Genomic DNA, 24,365 nt, shown 5'->3' with positions numbered 1-24,365 from the left:
ACCACAGCTTCCATTTCAATCACCATTGATATCAATGGTGACGGAAACATCGCTAATGGTTTCCGTTCGTCACCATTCCGGAAGATTTCCATTTTTCCGACGGAATCAATAGCGCAGTCGACTCCACTATTGATTCCGTAGTTAAAACGGAAACTTGCCGGAATGGTGACGAACGGAAACCATTAGCAATGTTTCCATCACCATTGATATCAATGGTGACTGAAACGGAAGCTGTGGTTTCACTTTCACTTTCCGTTGCGGGGTTGACCCGACGGAAACCTCAGAAGGAACCCCAGAACAGAGAGCGAACAGTGATGTGAACAGGCCCTTACATAAGGAAATGCCAATGGCGATTGGAAGTAAGCAATGCTGTGGGACATGTTGGTGCCATATAAATAATGATAAATAAATAAAAATACCACAAATGACATGTATACATACCGTAACACACGATGTTTAGTGTATCTTCCAAGGATAAGAAAAAGAGTCTTGGAAAAATCTGTCGCTTGTGTTCCAAGTGAAGTCGGATCGCTCGTAGACAGCGTTCAAGTTTATAATTCAACATATCTAGCAGAGACTGCAATCCTAGCAAAAGAAAGAAAACGTTATGTTATTATTTTAAGGTAAACATTAATCATCTCATTGAGATTGTTCAGTTGTTTTGTATTTTGTTTTTCAATCCTCCCCCATTATCAAGATATCTGTTTGCTGTAAGTTAATGGAGGCATTCCGGTTTACAAACAATGAAAACCTGTACAGACTCAATACTTCTCACAGATGAGGTTCTTGGTCAATGTATCCATTTTCGGCAATCCTCCATGAACGACTGCCTGGACTTCAAGCTTGTTGCCCATAGAAACCAGTCACAGCACAGCTTTAATTTTTACCAGACGAGTGTAAAAAAAAGAAAGCTGATTTCTGGTTGGTTGTTAAGGGCAAGAAGGCCAGTTTTCCTGTTAGACAGTTTTGATAGATTACCCTTTTCTTTTAAAGTGTGTTTACCTTTAAACACCATTTTACCGATCATATATAGATATAATTGCCATAAAATGTTAAGTAAATACACTGTACTTGTCCTGAGTTATACTACACTTGATACAAGCTTGCGTCAGACACATCACTAACAGCTCCTGTTATACAGTATGATGGTATTTTTTTAATATATATATCATTAAATGTTCTTTCTAGCTCCATAGAGCCTGGCGTAAAGAATGCACTTCCCATAATGCAAAGTACCAGAGAAAGTTTTGTGCAGACACCGAGTGAGCAAGGACTGTGTCTGAGATCTCAGCTCTGAAGCCTACAGAATTGTGAATGCAGCTCTGGACTATAATACAGGCTGTAACTCAGAATATATACAATATAAGTTATGTTTTGAAGTTATTCAACTTTTTATGCAGACAATATCTATATGTAAACTATAAAATGGTATTCAGAGGTAAATATCTTTATCACATCATGTATCCACTTTCCTTCAGTAGTTTAACATAAAATAACTGTCTGACAGACATGCCAGATCAACCCACTCACCTCTTCGTATGCAGTTCTGCAATATGTTTGGATTCTCTTCAACTGATTTCATAAGCCGACAAAAATGGTGATGTACATCAGCGAACAAATTGGCTTCTCTGGGCATGGCTACCCGGAATGCTAGTGTAGAAAAAACCTGTGGAAGAAAAGAAAACAATTTAAAAAAAAAATTTGAGAGAGATAGATACACGCATAATATATCTTACATGTGGTCTTCATCCTGTGGCTCTCAAGCTGTTGCAGAACTCCAAGCGAGTCCTGCATGACCCCCATGCTAAGAGTTGTAGTTTTGCTACAGCTGTAGAGCCACAGGTTAAAGACCACTGCCTTACATAGTGAATGACAGCATTAATATTATTTTACTTCTAATTCAATATTATAGTAAAACAATAAACAATATTTTACACAACCTTTAACCCCTTAAGGACACGGCCAATTTTAGCCTTGAGGACAGAGCAATTTTTTTTACATTTCCCTCTTTGCATCCCGACGCTCATAACGCTTTTATTTTTTGTACGACGTAGTTGTATGAGACTTTGTTTTTTGCGGGACAAGTTGTACTTTATGTACGCACCATTTTTTGGTACAAATACATTATCGTTTAATTTCTATAAATTTTTAATTAGATTAAAATGCAAAAAAAAAGCAGTTATGCAGCAGTTTTAATATTTATTTTTTTTACACCATACACCGATCATAATAAATAATGGTATACATTTGTAGTACAGGTTGTTACGGTCGTGGCGATACCAAATATGTCTATATTATTTCATGTTTTGGGACTTATATTTTAAAAAGTTGATTTATTATAAAAAATGTGTATTTCTGTGTATTTTATTTACTTTTTATTTATTTATTTACCATTATTTTTTTTTTACATTCATTTAACTTTTTTTTTAAATCCCATAAAGGGATTTATCATTTTGATTTTGATTTTGTAACTGCAATGTACTGGCATAGATCTATATGCCAGTACATTAGCCTGTTACTGATCGTACACAGGCAGTTGTTAGGGCATACCTCAGTATGCCCTAACAACAGGAAATATGTTCAGACAGCCCTGGGGTCCTTCACTGGACCCTGGGCTGTCTGGCCATATGAGTTGTGGGCTTTGATCGCGTCACAGTAATTTTCTGTGACGCGATCAATGTGCAGTCCCCTCTCCTTGAACGCCGCGATCAGCTGTCATCACGGCGTTCAAAGGGTTAACAGCGGAGAGAAGATGTTTCTCTCCTCTCCGCTGTCAGAGCGGGGCCATGGCTGTGTATTACAGCCGTTGCCCCGCTCTCGATCGCGCGCACAGACGCGCGCAGGGACAGCTGTCGCACAGGACGAGTATGCTCGTCCTAATGCGCGAAGTGCTCGCCGCTCAGGACGAGCATACTCGTCCTGTGTCGGCAACCAGTTAAACTCTAACATATAAGGGCAGATTTATTAACCCCTTAAGGACCAAGCTTGTTTGGACGTTAATGACCAAGCCAGATTTTTCAAATCTGGTATGTCTGACTTTATCAGAGAATAAGGGTGTGTTCACACGCAGAGTCAAAAACGTCTCAAAATACGGAGCTGTTTTCAAGAGAAAACAGCTCCTGATTTTCAGACGTTTTTTGTGCCACTCGAAATTTTCGCTGTTTTTCACGGCCTTTTTTAAAGCCGTTTTTGGAGCTTTTTTCACTAGAGTCTATGGAAAATGGCTCCAAAAAGCGTCCCAAGAAGTGTCCTGCAGTTTTTTTTTGCGGCCGTTTTTTTACACGTAAAAAAACGCTGCGAAAAACGCTCCGTCTAAACAGAACGCCGTTTTCCCATTGAAATCAATGGGCAGATGTTTGGAGGCGTTCTGCTTCCGATTTTTCAGCCATTTTTAGGGTGTTTACGGCCCGAAAAACAGACGAAAATAGGCCGTGTGAACATACCCTAATTCTGCAATAGTTTTGTATATCCAAGTAATTCTGACATTGTTTTTTCGTGACATCTTGTACTTTATTTTAGAGGTAAAAGTAAACTGATATGATTTGCGTAAATTAGATAAAAAATAAAAAGATTTATGACATTTTGTAAAAATTTAAATTTTTCCCTATTTTGAACTGCAATATGTCGCATATGTACATACATACTGTACATTTTTTTAATTTAATATATATTTCCATCTCTTCACTCTATTTTAACAGCAGTTTTGAAAAAAAATAAAACATTTTGAGCAATTTAGTGGACTTACAAATGTAATAATAATTTTATACATTTTGAAGTACATTTTGTTTACCTGCACCAAGCCAGGTTTTCAGAGGCTCATAGGTGTCAGAATAATGGAAATCCCCACAAATGACCCCATTTTGAAAACTACACCGCTTAAGGTATTTATTAAGGGGTGTTGTAAGTATTTTGAGCCCACAGTTTTTTTGTAAGAATTCATGCAAAGCAGGCGTAAAAACAAAACAAAACACTTTTTCTCTCAAAAATATGTCAATTTAAAGACATATTTCTTTGTAATGCGAACATGGGAATGAAGAAACACACCCCAAAATCTATCACCCTGTTTCTCCTTTGTTCAAAAATACACCCATTGTGGCCCTAATGCTCTTCCTGGACACATGGCAGGACCCAAAAGGAAAAGAGCACCTGGTAGCTTTCAGGACACCAATTCAGGACACCCCCCCCCCCCCCCCGAGAAAATTACCCATTCTTAAAACTACACACCTTACGCTATTTAGGAGTGTAGTGAGCATGCTGACCACTATGTTCTCATAAGGGAGGCATGTCCTGAAAAATGCATTTGCCTGTTTATATTACTATGTCTTGAAAAGCAATTGTCCCACATTTGTGTCATTCTGATGTCGTTGTGAACGGTATTCTGGTCTGATATATAATAAATTATAATAAATTATAGTGGGAAAAATCAACTGTTCTGGAGTGAAAGGCAATATATTTTTAAAAAAAATGGAGGAAAATGTATCCAACTATGTGGCAAACTGTTTGTTCACAAGATAAAAAAAACACCTGCAGGGCTATGATGACATCTTATTTTTTATAGTGACTGGTCATACAACGTCTCTTTAGCCTCATCAATCCCTATATAAGGAATGAACGTGCCAAGCGACGTGGAACACCATAACAGACCCCTGCCCGGCAAGGTAGGAACCGCTATGCGCAATACACAACCAATCACCTACAGAATATATAAAGGGACAGTGTCCAAATCCATCTATAGGAACAGTAAAGGATCACTTGCTAGAAGTATTGTCGGGTGTAAGAGATCCAGTAAAAACCTGAATAAAACTGTAATAAAGCCCATGGTGTATTGATATGGAACAGCTCCATTATTAGAGATCCTCCAAATAAAAAAATATGCCCATTTCACGATACAGTAAAACAAATTGAGCTTTGTGCGGCAGGACATAGTCATTACAGGTCATCAAAGATTTTGGAAAAAAAAAAAAAGATATGCAATTTCAGTGACAACATAGGGCCACATTTTGAAAGCTATACCCCTTATGCTTTTTATCTAGGTGTGTAGTAAGTATTTAGAGTCTACAAATATTGAGGCCTTAATATTTAGTGCGCCTTTAATGTGCGTTAAGATATTCATCTAGGGGTATAATGGAAATTTTTTGTTCTATTTAGTGGTTTTACTAGGATGTCAGAAATGCACATCAGAACTCAGAACTGAAGGAGTGCCAGGAGGTTTTTAGGGCCCACTTTTTACTCGTAAGATTTTATGCAACATGGGTGCCAGAACATTTAGAAAATTCATGAAATGCCTCCTTGAATAAAATTGAAACTGTCAAGGTATTCATCTAGGGGTATAATGGGAATTTTTTGTTTTATTTGGTAGTTTTTTTTTTAATGCCAATTTGGACAAAATGGGAAATGAAATTAATTTTAGAAAGTAAATACCCAGGCGATAGAAGAAGGCAGGAAGATAAGGGATTTAATTCAAATAAACAGAGGTGTAGTATGTTCAAAAGCACTCTCCAATGCAGAGGCCTCGTTTAGAGGGGCAGGTCTCACAGTAGTGAGTGGTGTCTTTTCTAATTCCCCTCATCGAGCACACTCGACACCTTCTTTGGGGCCTCCTTTTCTTTTCAGTGGGGGGAAGTACGCCAGGGAAATGCTGCCCATGAACAATTCTTGAGTCCACTATTCCAGAAGCACTGCTGCTTCCACTGCCACCCTCCCCTTCCTGGTCTCCACAAATCAATGCTTTAATAGTTTTTTCTTGAAAATCAAGAAAAGTCCCCCTATGGCCTGCACTTTTATACAGAATAAACAAATTATATAGTACCACTTGTGTCAGGTATACAGCCAATTTTTTTATACCAGGTTCTTGATTTTCTGAGGGCATTATAGGCCTGCATAACCTGATCCAATAGATCCACCCCTCCCATGAACTGATTGTAGTCTTGGATACACACAGGCTTGATGGTCTGCTCTGTGGTTCCTCGCACTGGGACTGGGCTGGATCGGTCTGCATGTAGAGTGGTCAATACAAGGACATCACGCTTGTCCTTGTATTTGACGAGCAGAAAATTATCGCTGCAAACAGCCCTGCTTTCAACTCGGCGCACTGTGTGATCTACAAAGTCCTTGGGGAGACCCTATTGGTTTCTCCTAATTGTGCCGCATGCTGCGGTTCCTCTAGCAGCAAGGCACTTCAAAAAGGGGGACACTATAATAAAAGTTGTCAATGTACAGATGGTATCCGTGGTCCAGTAAGGGGTGCAGCAAATCTCATACTATCTTCCCACTTATTCCTAGGACAGGGGGACAGTCTGGGGGCTCTATTGCAGAATCTTTTCCCTCATAGATTTTGAATTTGAAAGTGTATCCGGACACGCTTTAACACATTTATACAGCTTCACGCCATACCTAGACCTTTTGTTGGGCAGGTACTGGTGAAATTGTAGCCTGCCCTTGAAATGCATCAGTCGTCCACTACAATGCATTTCTGTGGGGTGTAAATTTCTCTAAATTTGGAATTGTAGTGGTTCACTACAGGTCTAATTTTAAACAGTCTGTCAAAACTGGGGTCATTTGTGGGTGGGCATTCCTCATTGTTGTTGCAGGGAACCTTAGCAGGATCTGGAAACAAACCCTAGGCATGGTGAGGCGGTAAAGTGGGCAATGGTGTAGCATATCAGTGCTCCAATAGGAGTGAATATTGGGCTTTTTTGTAATGCCCATGTTAAGTAGTAGGCTTCAAAATTTCTGTATTTCATTTGCGTTGGTAGGGGTCCATTTTTGTGGCCTGGCATAACAACTGTTGGGATTGCGGGCAATAAATTGTACCACATAAATATTTGTCTGCTGTACCATAAGACAAATGAATTAGTCAGAGAAAAATATTTAAAAAAAATCTCTCTCTCTAAATCCAGTAGTGTCTACGTTGGTGCCTGGGGTGGCAGTAAATTCAGGCACCTGGGGCATATAATTATAAGAGGGCAATACACGCAGGGGCATCTGAACTCGGTTGTGCTTGAGCACTAGCCTGTGCTACGGGGGGGGGGGTTCAACACTAGATGTGTCACTTGAGGATGACTACATCAAAAATGTCAGCTCATCTCCACTGTCAGACTCTGACTCTGCATAGAATAAGGCGTACGCCTCTTCAGCAGTGAACAACCGCTTTGCCATTGTAAATAATAACGTAGTTTTTAACTCCCTGAACCTCTAACCCTAATTAGCCCTACCTAATACCCTAACGCTAAATTATTTTTAACTAGCCCTGATCCTACCTAACCTTACTCCATGTACACTCTATCAAGCTAGTCTGATTCTACCCCTAACTAGTTTTCTATCCCTGTCGCTCACTAACAAACTTTTTTTATTGTTTTTTTTCCTAGTTTTTTTTTTGTTTTTTTTACAAGGACAAAAAAACACAGAAAACCCCACCACAGGGGTTTGACACGCAGTCTGGCTGACTGAACTGATTCAGTGATGTCTGTCATTGGGCAGTGACAGAGGACACACTGGGGTGCTGATGGGGCACACTGGGGTGCTGATGGCGCACAATGATGTGCTGATAGGGCACAGGCGATGACTGATCAGCACAGGGGTGACTGGTCAGCACAGGGGGTGACTGGTCAGCACAGGGGGTGACTGGTCAGCACAGGGGGTGACTGGTCAGCACAGGGGGTGACTGGTCAGGCTGTAGGGGTATATTTCTTTCACAAAGTATTTTAGAATCAGTCTCTGATCTCCTCTCAAAACCAACAGAGGAGATCAGAGCCGGAGACTATAGTAAAACAAGCCCTGCCTATGTCATTCCATTGTGATTGGTCTGTCTGCACTGAAAGACCAATCACAGCGATCGCCGACACGGGGACCACTGTGATTGGTCCCCTGTTGGCTAGCTTTGTTGCTAAGCTGTCTCGGACAGCAGTTTGCAGTGAACTGTCACCTCGTCCTGGGCGCTGTGACCGTTTAACTGCATCACATACATGCACATGGGAATGCGCTAACCAGCCGCATTCCCCGATGTGCATGTACGTGAAAATGCGGGAAGGGGTTTCCAGTCCTAAGAAATTGATGGCCTATCCTCAGGATAGGCCATCAATGCCTGATCAGTGGGGGTCACACTCATGGCACCCCCACCGATCAGCTGTTTAGAAGAGGTCATGGCGTTCGCACTAGCGCTAATTTCCCTTTCTTTCAACCTGCTCGTACTATGTACTTGTAGCGTCGGTTCACAGTATTACTGCCTTCTCCCAGCCAAGTTCATGGGAGAAGGCTGTAATACTGTGAACCGCCGCTACAAGTGTGACGGCGATTCATAGTAGAAGCAGTAATGAAGGGGAATCAGCACTCCAACAAGTACTGCGGCCCCTTCAAAACAGCTGATCGGCAGGAGTTCCGGGAGTCGGACCCCCACCAGTCAATTATTGATGGCCTATCCTAAAAATCTATTTCTTAGGACTGGAAACCCCTTTAATAATGGCTTCAAGATAGATAGCCTAAAGTTTAAGGTGCTAGGCTAAAGAGAGTCATGCACATGCAGGTCCACCTCTCCATTCATTCACCGCCTAGTTGTGGCGGCCTTGATCATCACCCCGGACAGGACGGTGGTCAGGCGACCCTCTTTCTCTGCATAGGTTCGGATCCCAATGGTGAGATATGCATCTAACAGACATATATAGCATATTCTGTGAATATGCCATAAATGTTTGTGCTGGGAATACCTCTTTAAGCATATGTGCATTTATACAATAGTCCAGAGTCAAGTAGACTAAAGTAAACTAAAACATATGTAAGGCAACTATAAAGAATGAATCTATACATATGTATCATAATAATTGCTTTAAAATTAGGTAACCTCACATAAGGAGAATTATGGAAATGAATGGAATCAAATTAATAGAGATATTGAAAAAAGAAAAAACCTCTTCCATCTGAGTCCACTTCTCCTGCACAGAGAGCCACAGGTGAACAGTTGTCTCAATGATTTGCAACTTCTTCTGCCATTTTGTCACATCATCAAGGAAGGATCCAGCTTCTGAATAGGGTTTTATGCTTGTCAACACCAACTGGTGATGTTCCAGTTCCTCAAATATAGAGTCTGTGTTTCTCAGAAGTAGAACTTTGCCAAACTCCTAGTGGTATATTGATATAAATATCACACATATATACATGGCAGATTATTATAAATAGCGGCAGTAATTACACATCAATGTAATTTCTAAACCAGTATACCATGCTAACTGAGATTATATATTAACACATCAATCACTTAAATTGCAAAAAAAATAATATGCAATCAGACTCAATGTATTTAAAATAGATTTTCACATAGCTATAGGGCACAATAAAAGATAACAAATCATTTATGCTGATGTCTTGTAAAAAATTACATTCTATAGCTTGCAGAGGCATCAAATAAAGGACACAAATGCATTAATTAAGATTAATTTTTTTTCAGTGTCCACTTTTAGGGTACATTCACACGCAGTCAGGGTTTTGAATAGAACAAGTGTACAAATATGCAGTTTCTCCTGTTTTGCATTAGTTTTTCAGTCCACAAAACAACGGGTGCATTGCGCAAAAAACCCTTGTGCATCTGTGTGTCATCAGGACACACAGATCCATAACAATTCACCAATATTGGTGAATCCGCCAAACCGGACCCTAAAATGACTTGTCCTGAGTTTTTGAGATCCGGAATTGCGGCCCCCGCACCGATCAGTCTAAATCACGGTCGTGTGCATGGGGTCATAGAAAAGAATGGGTCCGCAATTTATCTGAAAAATGAGGATGAATTGCGGCCGCAAAAACATGGTCGTGTGCATGAGGCCTAATGGTGTGAATTTCTGTCACTCTATTATCACCACATGTGAATATATTAGACAAAAAGTTTATATTTCAATTAATTATATTTTCAATAAGGTAAAATAAAGCAAAAGAAACAGTCAAGACAAATATCTCCATGTTCACAATATAAAGGCATCTCAACATCTATATCAGCTAACCAGAAGCCGACGTTGTACTGATGAGGAGCAACAACTCCGAAATTGTGCTGCCTACATATGGGTGTCTCTGATTATTAACCCATTATGTCTCAAGGCTCTATAAAGGCTCAGATATTGACTTACAAGGTAGTCACCTATAGGTAAGACTAGAGAGGCAGTTTTCTTCCTTCTGGAGGAGAGTTATTTTGCACAATATATAAGGGAGTTACAAAGTATCAAGTACATAGTGCACATAGCTTATGCAACTTATCTGTAACCCCAACAATCCCTTGATACATGATCAAATCAAATGAGAACGACTAAAAGAAAGAAGAGGAGGAATGAAAGAAAAACCAAAGAGCATGAGCAGATGGTTTACTGAAGGAGTATGGCCATTGAAAAAAGCCACTAACTGAATAATAGGGGACTTCAAACAATGGAATAAAGAATAAAACACACAAATTGAATCTACTGATCTTCCTTACCTCAATATGTTTCAGAGACTCATACAAGGACACTGTGCTTCCCCCACCAGCCTTTTTGGAAAGGGGAAAGCCACGATCTGATAGCTTACTAAGTCTTCGGCTGCCTTTTCCAGTAGTTGCATTCCTGCCTATATCTCCTTTTGTATAGGGACTACCAGATACTGAAGCGGAAAGTTCCTGGAATAGTTCATATGTATACTTTAAATAACGTGAAGCTAATATGTGTAGTCAACACCAGACAATAATAAAAGTTCATGGCAGAAAAACATAACATAACAATGAGTTTTCTACATAGTACACTTTATATTGTTTCTATGAGTATTAGGGGGGATTCACACGAGCGTGTATTCGGTCCGTGCGGGCCGCGTGGTTTTCACGTGCCACGCACAGACCAATACAAGTCTATAGGGCAGTACAGACAGTCCGTGCTTTTTGCGCAGCGTTTGTCAGCTACGCAAAAAGCGCGACAGGTTCAATATCTCCGCGTATTTCGCGCATCACGCACCCATTGAAGTCAATGGGTGCGTGAAAACCACGCAGGTCGCACGGAAGCACTTCCGTGCAAACCGACTGAAACAGCGCACCAGCTGTCAAAAGGATGAATGTAACCTGAAAAGCACCACGTGCTTTTCTGTTTCCAAACATCCAAATGGAGTGTCTTTGAGATGAGCGAACCCGGACAATCGAACCGAACTTCACCGGGTTCGGCCGAACTCGTTTTGGCCGAACCAGGCAAAAAAATTTCCGGTACGCGACGTCCGGAGATAGTCACTGTCCAGGGTGCTGAAAGAGTTAAACTGTTTCAGCACCATGGACAGTGACTACCGATCCCAATAAACATGAACCTGTAAAAAAAAACGAAGTTCTGACTTACCGATAACTCCCGGCTTCTTCCTCCAGTCTGACCTCCCGGGATGACAATTCAGTCCAAGTGACAGCTCCAGCCAATCACAGGCCAAGCACAGGCTGCAGCGGTCACATGGACTGCCGCGTCATCCAGGGAGGTGGGGCCCGATGTCAAGAGAGGCGGGTTACCAAGGACGCGTCACCAAGGACGCGTCACCAAGGCAACGGCCGGGAAGTTCTCGGTAAGTACGAACTTTTTCTTTTTTTTTTAACAGGTTGCTGTATATTGTGTTCGGCATTCACTGTCGAGGGTGCTGAAAGAGTTACTGCTGATCAGTTAGCTCTTTCAGCACCTTGGACAGTGACGGGCGTCGACTAGCCTCATCTCTATGATGGCGGCTGCGCGAAAATCACACAGCCGCGCATCATACACGGATGACACGCGCAGCTGTCAAATGTTTTTTGCGCGCGCAAAACGCTGCATTGTTTGCGCGCGCAAAAACGCAACGTCCGTCTGTATCTGCCCTTAAAGTGACTGTCCAGTCATGAGTTTAAAAATTAATATTTAGGTCAGTACCTATAGATGATGATTACCTACAATTTTTTTTCCTTATTGCTTATATAGGGAATTATTTTTTTTTAATAATTTGTAGAGAATCCTTTGCAGGCAATGACTGTCTGAAGCCTGGAACCCATGGACATCACCAAACGCTGGGTTTCCTCCTTTGCGATGCTTTGCCAGGCCTTTACTGCAGCTGTCTTCAGTTGTTGCTTGTTTGTGGGTCTTTCAGCCCTAATTTTTGTCTTAAACAGAACATCTCACCTCCCCATAAATATGCAGCTGAGTGCAGTATGTAATGTGGAGGGCTGCACAAACCCTGGGGCACTTTAAATTTTTTTCTACCTTCCCCCGTTATTTAGATATCGATGACGTTATATTTGGCGCCCGATATTTAAATAACCCCCTGAACTGTCAATGGGGTGTGTACTGACAAGGTGGCGTGTTACGATGGCTGTGACACTGTCCAATCAGATATGGAAAGTATTACAAAAAGAGCGAGGAGAGAGAGTGTACGTGCGCGCGCACACTCTCACTCTACAGCTTTCAAGATGAGTTTCTGCCGAACTAGCAAGGGGGCGGGTCACTGCTATGGACAGCGTAAGAGCTGTGGAGAGGAGAGCGCGCATGCGCGCTCTCATCTCTTCAGCTATTGTGAGAGATCAGTCTTGTACTTTGTCTGCTGAACTGGCAGGGGGGCGTGTCACTGCTACGGACAGTGTAAGAGCTGGGGAGCGCTTGCACTGTCCGTAGCAGAGGCACGCCCCCTTGCCAGTTCGGCAGAAGACTGATCTTGAAAGCTGAAGAGTGAGAGCGTGCATGCGCTCACGAACACTCTCTCCTCTATCCTATTGTGCTGTAACACTGTCCATATCTGATTGGACATTGTCACAGCCATAGTAACACGCCCCCTTGCCAGTACACGCCCCATTGACAGTTCAGGGGGTTATTTAAATATCGGGCGCCAAATATAACGGCACAGATATCTAAATAACGGAGGAGGTAGAAAAAAACATTTAAAGTGCCCCAGGGTTTGTGCAGCCCTCCCCATTACATGCTGCACTCAGCTGCACATGTATGGGGAGGTGAAAGGTTCTCTTTAAGCATATTAAATACATGCTCAATCAGGTTGAGATCTGGCGATTGACATTGCCATTGCAGAATATTCCACTTCTTTGCCTTAAAAAAAACTCCTGGGTTGCTTTCACAGTATGTTTTGGGTCATTGTCCATCTGTACTGTGAAAAGACATCCAATCAACTTTGCTGCATTTGGTTGAATCTGAGCAGAAAGTATATCCCTGAACACTTCAGAATTCATCCGGCTGCTTCTGTCTTTATTCACATCATCAATAAACACTAGTGACCCAGTGCCTTTCTTTGGCAGCCATGCATGCCCATGCCTTCACACTGCCTCCACCATGGTTTACAGAGGATGTGGTGTGCTTTGGATCATGAGCTGTTCCGAGCCTTCACCATACTTTCTTCCTCCCATCATTCTGGTATAAGTTGATCTTAGTTTCATCTGTCCAAAGAATGCTGTTCCAGAACTGGGCTGGCTTCTTTACATGTTGTTTGGCAAAGTCTATTCTGGCCTTTCTATTTTTGAGGCTGATTAATGGTTTGCATCTACTGGTGAACCATCTGTATTTGCTCTCATGAAGTCTTCTCTTTATGGTAGACTTAGATACTGATACACCTACTTCCAGGAGAGTGTTCTTCACTTGGGTAGATGTTGTGAAGGGGTTTTCACCATGGAAAGGATTCTGCGATCATCCACCACTCTTGTCTTCCGTGGATGTCCAGGCCTTTTGGAGTTCACGTGATCACCAGTGTGCTTTTTTTTTTTCAAGAAAGTACCAAACTGTTGATTTTGGCCACTCCTAACATTTGTGCTATCTCTCTGATGGATTTCTTAATTTTTTTCAGCCTAACGATGGTCTGTTTCACTTGCATTGAGAGCACCTTTGACCTCATGTTGTGGGTTCACAGCAACAGCTTCCAAATGCAATTGCCACACCTGGAATTAACTCCAGACCTTTTACCTGCTAATTGATGATGGATTAACGAGGGAATAACCCATGCAGCCCATTAAATAGCTTTTGAGATAATTGTCCAATTACCTTTGGTTCCTTGAAAAAGATACATATTAAAGAGCTGTAATTCCTAAACCTTTCCTCAAATTAGGATGTGAATACCCTCAAATTAAAGTGGAGAGTCTGCACTTTAAGCCCATATTGATTATATAACCTTATATTCAATATGTTTTGGTAAACAGCTAAAATGCCAAAACTTATGTCACTGTCCAAAAAATTCTGGACCTAACTGTAAATATTTAATCAAAGCCAACTTACACCATTGGACAAGTCACAGGGCATAGATGGTTTTAGTAATATCATTAGATCATAATTACACTAAATTAATCCATTTAAGTTCATCTGTTAAAAAAAATTAAGAAAAAAAAAAGACAAGAATCTTTGAGGCTTCTATCTTGTATACAATAGTATACCCTTTATAAACTACTCAATCTGAGATTGATATCATTGTACAACTTTATCACATACATTTCAATTTCTTCCGTCATATACCTCATTTTCAGTTCTGGGTAATATAACTCTGCTGTGAGGACCGAGGTCAAATATTCGGCTTAGCCAGACCTCTTCACAGTTCCTCAAGGAGCTTTCGATTGTCACATCTCGCATTGCTCTCTGTACAGTTGTCCTTACATCTTCTGTGTGTTCTAATATAATACAAAAGCTCTAAGGTGACCCTGAAAGCTGGCGGGCAATAGACATTCAAGAAAGGACTATATGTGCAGGAAGCACACAAAAGAACCCAGCTTTCCCAGCTATCATTGAGTGTATGAAAAGATAAAATATAACCTTTAATAAATCTAACTAAAAAGACAATAATGGGACATACAGCATGAATTTTTAAAAGTAGCCACGGCAGGTCAGCTAAGATTGGTGTGCAGCGGAACATAAAAAGCAAGTGCACATGAGCACAAAGGCACGAACTGTAATGAACCAGTGGCAGTCGTGAGTGCTACCGCTGACAGTGTTAGTTGAATTGCTGACCCGACATGTTTCGCCACATAAGTAGCGGCCTCAGGGGTATAATGGGGCTAATGGGCACATATAGTCCTTTCTCTAATATAATACAATTTGCAATAAAAGTGGTCTGTGGTGTCTCACAATTTACCACCTCAGTGACTCAATATGTGTACAATATATGTACAATATAATTGATAATTTTGGGGAAAAAAATGAAAGGGTAACTGCACTTCCAGAATACTTTTAATATGTCATAGAGACTTATCGGGAATTTTGATCAGTGGGAGTCCAGGTGCTGAGACCCCCACTGTCACTGAAATGAAAGTGCAGAACCGCTGCACCTTCGGCTGTGATCAGTTCTCCTCGTCATTCTGAAGACAGGCTCACATAGAATGTACATGAGCCAGTCTTCAGGCTTACAAGAAGCGCCGATCATAGCCAAAGGGGAGGAGCCAACAGCTGAGTGCTAGTTCTGCATGTTCGTTTCAGCGATGGTGGGGGTCTCAGCACCTGGACCCCCACTCACTATGACATATCTGAAAGTACAGTTACTCTTTAAAGAGGCTCTGTCATCAGATTATAAGTGCCCTATCTCCTACATAATCTGATTGGCGCTGTAATGTAGATAACAACAGTGGTTTTTATTTTGAAAAACGATTATTTTTTTGCAAGTTATGAGCTAATTTAGATTTATGCTAATGAGTTTCTCAATGGACAACTGGGCGTGTTTTTACTTTTTACCAACTGGGTGTTGTACAGAGGAGTGTATGAGGCTGACCAATCAGTGTCCTACACTTCTCATTGTTCCAGCCCAGCGTGATCCACAGCACAGTGTGATTGTGCAGTGAAAGAAGTAAACACGCCCAGTTGCTAAAAACACAATACACGCCCAGTTGGAAATCAGAGAAAACACGCCCAGTTGTCCATTAGAAAGGCTCATTTGCATAAATATAAAATTGCTCATAACTTAGCCAAAAATGATCGTTTTTAAAAAAAAACAACACATTACTGTTCTCTACATTGCAGCGCCGATCACATGCAATAGGAGATAGGGATTTGATAATCTCTTGACAGAGCCTCTTTAAGCACAAGTTTAAATAAAGACAATGAATAAAGACAGTATGACAATTTTTTGAGTATCTTTGCAAATTACACAAGCTTAGTAATGACATAGTTAGTCATATTTTTACCTGCATTAAAGACTGTCAAGAAAATACACTATAATAAAGTTGTGTGAAGAGATTTAGCTATATGTGCTGAAGTGAGGAAGAAGCAACATTACTTCTTGAGAGCGGATATGTAACGCTAAATATATTTGATCTTTATAGTTTAAAGTAAAGTATTACATAATAAATACACATCTCACAAATAATGCTAAATACTCTGTGGAGAAAAATGCACACTCAAATTACAGGTAACTAATGTTCTCTTTTTTCCTGTGATAATATCTGTATGTTATCCGCATTTACGTGCCGAGCTCCCATTATAAAGTATGGGAGCACGGTCTGTAAAAAGCAAAAGATAGGACATGTCCTATCTTTTGCGGAAGGCTTCTACGGCACGGAAACCTACTTGCAAATATACGTGAAGGTGTCCGTCGGCCATAGAGATGAATAGGTTCGTAATTATGGTCCGTAATTACGGGCGATTTTATGGCCATGTGCATGGGGCCTTAGTCTGTACAACTGTTCATGATGATATAGCAGCCACTATTAGGCTGGGTTCACATTGTGCGGTTTTGTTGCGCTTTGATACGCTGCCACAAAACACATTTGAAAAAATGCATGTTTTTTTAAAAACTTGTGCGTTTTTACAAGTTAAATGCATTAGTTTTTTAGATGCGTTTCTTTTGGTTGCTTTAAAAAAACAAAAAAAACACGCTATGTGAACCTAGCCGTATGGTTTGGCTATGATTATAGCATTCATAACCTTCACCTGCAGAAATCCCTATACATAAGGCCATGTTCACAAGGCAGATTTGTCCCTCTGAAAAATCTGGAGCGAATCTGCAGTTTGATCTGCCATGAATCTGCTTGCGGATTAGCCCCAAGTAACTTCTTTATCCGCGACACAGATTTCAAATGTCCCATTCAAACAATGGCACGTGGATATCAGTGCAGAATCCGCATTAAAATTCTGCCATGTGAACATGGCTTAAAAGTGACAACATGTTGACACAGACACTCTCACATGACATGCCTCACTTCCTTGGTGCAGTATGCCAGTTACTCTATCTGCCCCTCCATTTTATCATGTTCTCACTTTGCTGATGATTTATGCACCCCCCAATAACGCAACATTTTATTAATGAAAACAGTTATTTGGATAACATACTTTGTAAGTCCATAGAAAGTAAATCGCCCAGGATCATCGCCTTCAAGCTATCTGCAGTAACACGAAGCATCCCCCCTGTCTGGCGGACCAGTTGGTTCCAGTGTCTTGTCCTCATTGCAGGATTACTGAGGTCTTCTATTAACGGCAATGTCATCTAGAATGATAAAGTCAAATGCTTTATCTACAGTATAGACTGAACAACAATCACAAGGATCACTTTCAATGTTATTCTAAAAAAAACTGCTATAAGCATTTTACTGAGGAGCTAGCATAGGAGTACCACTAATAAGGCTCGCACCCCCGGACCGAGGAGAGCAGGAGTTTTTTTAATTTCTGCGTTGCTGCATTCCAAGAAAATTTTCTGTTGACATAGCTGTATGTGGGCTTGTTGTTTTGTAGAATATGTGTTATTTTTCATTGGCGCCCTTTTGGAGTACATATATCCTATTAATTAACTTTTATTAACGCTTTCTGGTGGAATGAAAAAAAAACAGCAATTCTGCAAGTGTTTTATTGCGTTATAAATTTTGCCAAATACACTGTGAGGGATGAATCTGTACAATTACGGCAATATAAAATATGTATAGTTTCTTTATGTTTTGAACAATAAAAGCTCATCACATGAAAAAAATAGCTTTATGTTGCCGCATTCCAAGAACAAGCCATATGTTTTAATAGAACCATATTGGGGTACATATAAACTTTTCCGGAATTCACTGCACGGTTTAAATAACGTAATCCTTTATTATACAGGACATTGCAATTCCAGCGATACCATACATTTGTAAAAAAAATCTTACACTTTTTCAAAATAAAACCATATGTAAAAATGTTTTTTGTTTTTTTTATGTGAACACTTTTTTCAATTAAAGGAAATCGGTCAAATATTTATGCTGCCCTTTCTACCCTTTATTAGTAATGTTGAGTTGTTTAGGAGAATTTGTGGTGCACGGCTAGCCCTGCAAATATGATCCCAAGTATATTCATATATTCACGCTGCCCCCAACCCTCAGCCGCTGATTGACACTTTTCTCCCTATGCACTGTAATAGGGATAAAAGGGTATATCAATGGCTGGAGGTCAGGGGGTGGTCTTGGAGTGTGAATATACTTGAACTCATACTTACGGCACTAAACGTAACCGCAAGTAGAAGTTCCAAATTCTCCTAAACGACTTAACATTAACTAATATAGGATAACACTCTAATATCAGCAAGTCTGACATTTATTTATGCTGCCTTCAAACAGGGCATCGTAAATATCTGACAGATTTAACTTTGTTTAGTTTATTTTTTAGTCTCGCTAGGGGACTTCACAAAGTGATAATTTGAGCACTGATATAGTGTTTTAAAATACTCAGTGCTTTCATAATGGGCATCAATCTATGGCAGGCCTGGGAGATTTTGTTAGCAACCCATCGGCGCCCCATGATCACATCGCGGGACGATTATGGGAGACAAAGGAAGCCCACCTTCCATCTGTCTAACCACCAGTCGCTATGACTGCGGCATCTAAGGGTGTAAACGGCAAGGATCGGAATTAACTCCGATCCTGGCCATTGCAGGGGGATGTCGGCTGTCTATTAAAGCCGGGATGGATCCAAAGGATGTGACCGTATGTCCATTTGCAGGAAAATCACTGCTAAAATGGACGTACAGATCCACCTAAATGCAGAAAGGGGTTAAATGTCTTATCTATCCTGTGGTGTATTATCAATATAAAAGAGACCTAAACAAGGAGACTACCTTCTCTGTAAATTGGCACTTTCTAATTACTTGAACACACTGACAAAATAGCAGTTTCTGAGAAGCTGATTCAAGGGTGATCACCAATATGTCACTGATGCCAAAATGGCCGCTGCAGCAAAACAAAAAAACTAACATCTTTGTAAGAAAAGAAACATAATTACCAGACTTTAGCTAATATTCTAACATCCCATTAACGAGTATATGGTTATTTTTACATTTTGAATGGAAATTGTTTTTAATAATATTTATACTTTTATCTATCAAAAAACCTACAGCGTGAAGTAAAAAAAATCAATATGAATAAATGCTCAATAATATTACAGTATATTATAACATGTCTTTAATCAATTTTGTAGAGGACTATGCAATCCCAGACCACAAAGACTTTTATTATTTATTAAAAATTGAATTGCAGTCCCACTTGGTATCTGGACTAGAAACGCAAAACACACACATACACACACACACTCAGACGAACGTATAATAGGTCCGTGCAACGCGCGTGATTTTCACGCGCCTCGTACGGACCTATGTTAGTCTATGGGGCTCCATCACGCAACAGATCTGGTGTTTCTGTTTTTTCGTTTTTATGTTCCTATGACGGAACGGAAAAACGAAAAAGCAAGTGCAGATGTAAACATAGCCTAATAATATGTAATTATAGTACATAGGCTTGCTGCATGGAAAAAATATTAGAGCATGTTCAGACGTGGCAGAATATTTACACTGCAAATGTTGCTGAAAATTTGCGGCAATTACACAAAGAATATGCAGCAACATTTTTATATTTGACAGGTAATTCAGGCATTGCTGATATCACAGCGGACTTGACGCAGATTTCAGCCTTTGCATGGCGAAGCCTGAAATCCGCAGTGAAATCATGCTGCTTCTCCGCAACAGAATGTGCATGCCGCCGAGTAAAAATTCTGCACCGAAGCCGTTATTTTCCGAAACGTTTGAACTAAGTTACCTAAAAATGTATAGAAACCAATGAAAAAAAACGGCTACTGCGGATTTCCACTGCGGACTGTCCGCAGCAGATTTCAAGAGCAATTCCGCCATGTCTGAAATGCCCTTACATTTACAAATTTTTTAAAAAAATAACTTACATGCATGATATTGAGAATTTCCATGGCTTTCTTGTAAACGTCCCATTCTTGGACCTCTTCAGGAAGAGACTGCAAAAGTATTAGATGCTGCTTTGTTCTTTTATACAATTCACCTGTGTTCATATTCTGCCACAACTCCTTCTTCCATATGTCCTGCTCTTGAAAGATTGAATCTACATGCTGCCACACAAGGCTAAGTTTCTGCAGCAGGTCCTCACAGCTGTGACAGGTAAAACAAGTAATATCAGATACATTTATGACCCTAATGATATTATGATTTTCAGCATATAATATACTGTATATATATCTATATATAGAAAAAACGATAGGACAAAGGAACGGCACCAGGACTTCAAGGAAGATGAAAAATGGTTGCTTTATTCACCTCATGTGAGTGACGTTTCGGTTCAAGACAGAACCATTCTCCGGCATCATTTAGACGAGCGTAATATACGCGCGTGCGATGCGCGTGCTTTTCACGCGTGTCGTACGCACCTATATTAGGCTATGGGGCAGTGCAGACAGTCCGTGAGTTTTGCGCAGCGTGAGTCCACTGCGTAAAACTCACGAAATGTTCTATATTTCTGCGTTTTTTGCGCATCACGCACCCATTGAAGTCAATGGGTGCGTGAAAACCACGCAGGTCGCACGGAAGCACTTCCGTGCGAACTGCATGGTTCGCGCAACAGCTGTCATTCTCTGAATGTAAACAGAAAAGCACCACGTGCTTTTCTGTTTACAAACATCCAAACGGAGTGTCAAAATGATGGCGGCTGCGAGAAAATCTCGCAGCCGCGCATCATACACTGATGACACACGCAGCTGTTAAGTGCCTTTTGCGCACGCAAAACGCAGCGTTTTTTGAATGTGCAAAACGCACACGCTCGTGTAAATCAGGCCTCAAGCTGCGTTTTTCCCGAAAATTTTATGTGTGAAACCATTCTTGGGCTGGATTCACATATAGTGGTTTTGCCGCGTTTTTGCATGTTTTTCATGGCGTTTTTTAAAAGCGTTTTTTGATGTGTTTTTAGCACGGCCTGATGTTACATTAAAGTCTATAGTGAAATATAGTGAAATATAAAATGCACATCATACAACTGCGTTTTGGTTTGTGAGGTTTGTTGCTTTTTTATTTTCAGAACGCAGCAGGGTGTTTTTTCTGGCATTTCTCCCATAGGCTTCTTTATAGGACTTCAAAAACGGCAAATAAAAAGCATGTACAAAAGGACACTAAATAAAAAACGACACCAAATACGTCACTAATTATGGCATAAAAACGCTGTTACATTTTACAAAATGCTGGTGTTTCAACACACATTATTTCATAATGTTTAAAACGCCAGAAATAAACACGCGAGAGATTTGTTGCAATTTCTGTTACTAAAAATCAGTTCTATTAGGGTAAGGCCACACAGTGCTCCTAGCATCATAGTTATGTACGACGCTAGGAGTCCCTGCCTCTCTGTGGAACTACTGTCCCATACTGAAAACATGATTACAGTACGGGACAGTTGTCCTGCAGCGAGGCAGGGACTCCTAGCGTCGTACATAACTATGATGCTAGGAGCCCGGCTCCCTGCAGTGTGTTCAGTCCGGGACTTGTGGCCGAAATACGTTCCGTCCTTTACAGACCAAACATGCTCGTGTGAATCCAGCCTAATGCTGCAGTTCTGTTGCATTTTTAAAGGAAATAATTGATGGACATAGTTTTCACCCGTGTTGAAGTTTATTAGGTGCTTCCTGTATATAGTTCATTATAAGGCATTGCAGAACTGTTAGGCTGGATTCACACAAGCACATTATGTCCGTAATGGACGGACGTATTTCGGCCGCAAGTCCTGGACCGAACTCAGTGCAGGGAGCCGGGCTCCTAGCATTATACTTATATACGATGCTAGGAGTCCCTGCCTCTCCGTGGAACTACTGTCCCGTACTGAAAACATGATTATAGTACGGGACAGTTATCCGGCAGCAAGGAAGAGACGCCTAGGGTCGTACATAACTATGATGCTAGGAGCCCGGCTCCCTGCACTGAGTTCGGTCCGGGACTTCCGGCCGAAATACGTCCGTCCATTACGGACGTAATGTGCTCGTGTGAATCCAGCCTTAGCAAAAACACAAGCAGTTCAGCAACAACTTTGGCAGCGCGGTCATTAACTGCATGCGGTCGGCATTATGAAGATGTAGTTAACTGCACAAAACACACATTGTAATATAATAGCAGCAGTCCGTCCATAACAAACATTTCACCATTGACTTCTATTGAAAAATGACTTGCTGCGGTTTAAAAACGCAACATAAAAGCACCGTGACCGCACCGTGTGGCCTTACCCTTAATCTGAATGGGGTTTAACGAAACCCATGCAACTGCAGAAACAACCCTAGTCACATGAATGGGATGGATTTTCAGTCGCAGCAATTTCTGCAACAAATCTGCCACGTGTCAACCCACACTTAGGTCCTCAGCACAGATGCAGATTTTGTTGCAGAAATTTCTGTGACTGAAAATCAGTTCCATTAATCTGAATGGCATTGTTTCTGCAACAAGCCAAAATCTGCAACAAAATCTGCAGCGTTTACAGGGGGCCTTAGGGTATGTGCACACACACTAATTACGTCCGTAATTGACGGACGTATTTCGGCCGCAAGTCCCGGACCGAACACAGTGAAAGGAGCCGGGCTCCTAGCATCATACTTATGTACGACGCTAGGAGTCCCTGCCTTGCTGCAGGACAACTGTCCCGTAGTATAATCATGTTTACAGTACGGGACAGTTGTCCTGCAGCGAGGCAGGGACTCCTAGCGTCGTACATAAGTATGACGCTAGGAGCCCGGCTCCTTGCACTGTGTTCGGTCCGGGACTTGCTGCCGAAATACGTCCGTCAATTACGGACGTAATTAGTGTGTGTGCACATACCCTTAGGCTGTTTTTCTTATTTTAAGCTTTCATCTACAGCTGCAATCTAGCTAAATACTTTGAGTTGCATGCATCTCAGTGTACACCTGTGGTCTTCAACTGTTACTCGATAGTTAAATTAGAAAGTGGTGCTACAAAACATCTCTATGTAGTCCCAGCCTAAAACTTTTTCCACCTTTCTTGAAAATCAAGAAACAATGTAGAAACACGTACTTGTTTAGAATGGAGAAGTCAACCACAGTTGTCTCCAGTAGCTCTTGTAGTTCCTTCAGGTCTTTTGCTTTGTTTTGCAAGGTTTCAACCCGTGTGTTGAAGTTATGAATGATCCTAAAGGCTTCCTGTGATGTGCATTCATACTTGTATACCTCAGAAGTCTCAATGTCAAAACCCAGGACATCAAGTTTACATTGAAACACTTCCAAATCCTATTAGAAAAGTCACATAGCAAAATGTAAAACACAGTAAAAAGAAATTCAAACAGTAAAATTAGATAACTAAACACTAATTATGTGGTGTTTTTGAGGACAAAAATGGACATAAGGAATTAAAAAAAAAAAATGGAAAGTGTTTTTTCAGGACTTTAATGTGCTATCCTTAGAATAGGCTTCCATTTTCACGCATAAAACGGGTCCCGCACGGGTGAAACGCGGACGTGAAAAACGGACGTTTTTCACATCAGAGTTTCCCCACGTTCGCGTGAATAAGCCCTTAGACAGTATTAGTAAATCTGTGTTTTTGGATTATGGGAGGAATTCCCAGTATTTTAGGAAGTATTTTGGGTTAGTATTTGTAAGCCAAAACCAGGTGTGGAAACTAAACAGAGAAAAGAATAATGAAAAGATTTGCACCTCTTGTTTTGGACCCGCTCCTGGTTTTGGTTTACAAATACTGATGCAAAATACTGACTGAAATACTGCTGTGTGAAAGTGGTGTAAATCAGTATATGTGTATATTTGATTGTCTATATTTATCTGTGTGTGAGATTGTACATTATAGAACATGGCTCAGTCTATACAGTTGTAGAAGTATAACTTATAAAAGAAAAAAACATCTACCACCACATTTTAGTGTATACAAGCAGAGAATCTCTTGTTTCCAAACTCAAAAGAAAGCTCTATTTTTCTCAAGATATCACTTAAAAATCATTGTGTAATTGTCTGTGACACCACTTAACCTGCACAGAAAAGCGTACAAGTGAATACACTGGCTTACAAGCAGCAGTTCAATTCAATAACACTCTAGAAATTAAATTGGCTTGACCTCTTCTGTCCATGTAGATTTTATATTAAAATAACATCAGAGTCTATAAACCTTTAAGTTTCACTTATTAATCTTGACCCCTAAAAAGTAAA

General features: G+C 40.7%; 1 protein-coding gene across 1 annotated transcript in view; it reads right to left on the bottom strand.

The window, feature by feature from the left end:
• LOC142741794 (uncharacterized) overlaps positions 1 to 24,365 on the bottom strand; it is a 659,023-nt gene that overhangs the window by 520,622 nt on the left and 114,036 nt on the right. Inside the window, exons 27-34 of the mRNA XM_075851126.1 lie at positions 23,227 to 23,438; positions 20,097 to 20,316; positions 17,241 to 17,394; positions 14,442 to 14,593; positions 10,451 to 10,627; positions 8,904 to 9,113; positions 1,531 to 1,666; positions 442 to 585 (exon numbers count right to left, since the gene is read on the bottom strand). Of these exons, the coding sequence (XP_075707241.1) occupies positions 442 to 585; positions 1,531 to 1,666; positions 8,904 to 9,113; positions 10,451 to 10,627; positions 14,442 to 14,593; positions 17,241 to 17,394; positions 20,097 to 20,316; positions 23,227 to 23,438 (1,405 nt within the window). The remainder of the gene's footprint in view (positions 1 to 441; positions 586 to 1,530; positions 1,667 to 8,903; positions 9,114 to 10,450; positions 10,628 to 14,441; positions 14,594 to 17,240; positions 17,395 to 20,096; positions 20,317 to 23,226; positions 23,439 to 24,365) is intronic.

This window comes from Rhinoderma darwinii, chromosome 2, assembly GCF_050947455.1.
Source record: "Rhinoderma darwinii isolate aRhiDar2 chromosome 2, aRhiDar2.hap1, whole genome shotgun sequence".
In the NCBI taxonomy this organism is placed as follows: Eukaryota; Metazoa; Chordata; class Amphibia; order Anura; family Rhinodermatidae; genus Rhinoderma; species Rhinoderma darwinii.
The sequence above is the reverse complement of the archived record's forward strand: the minus strand, read 5'-3'. Positions and strand labels throughout refer to the sequence as shown.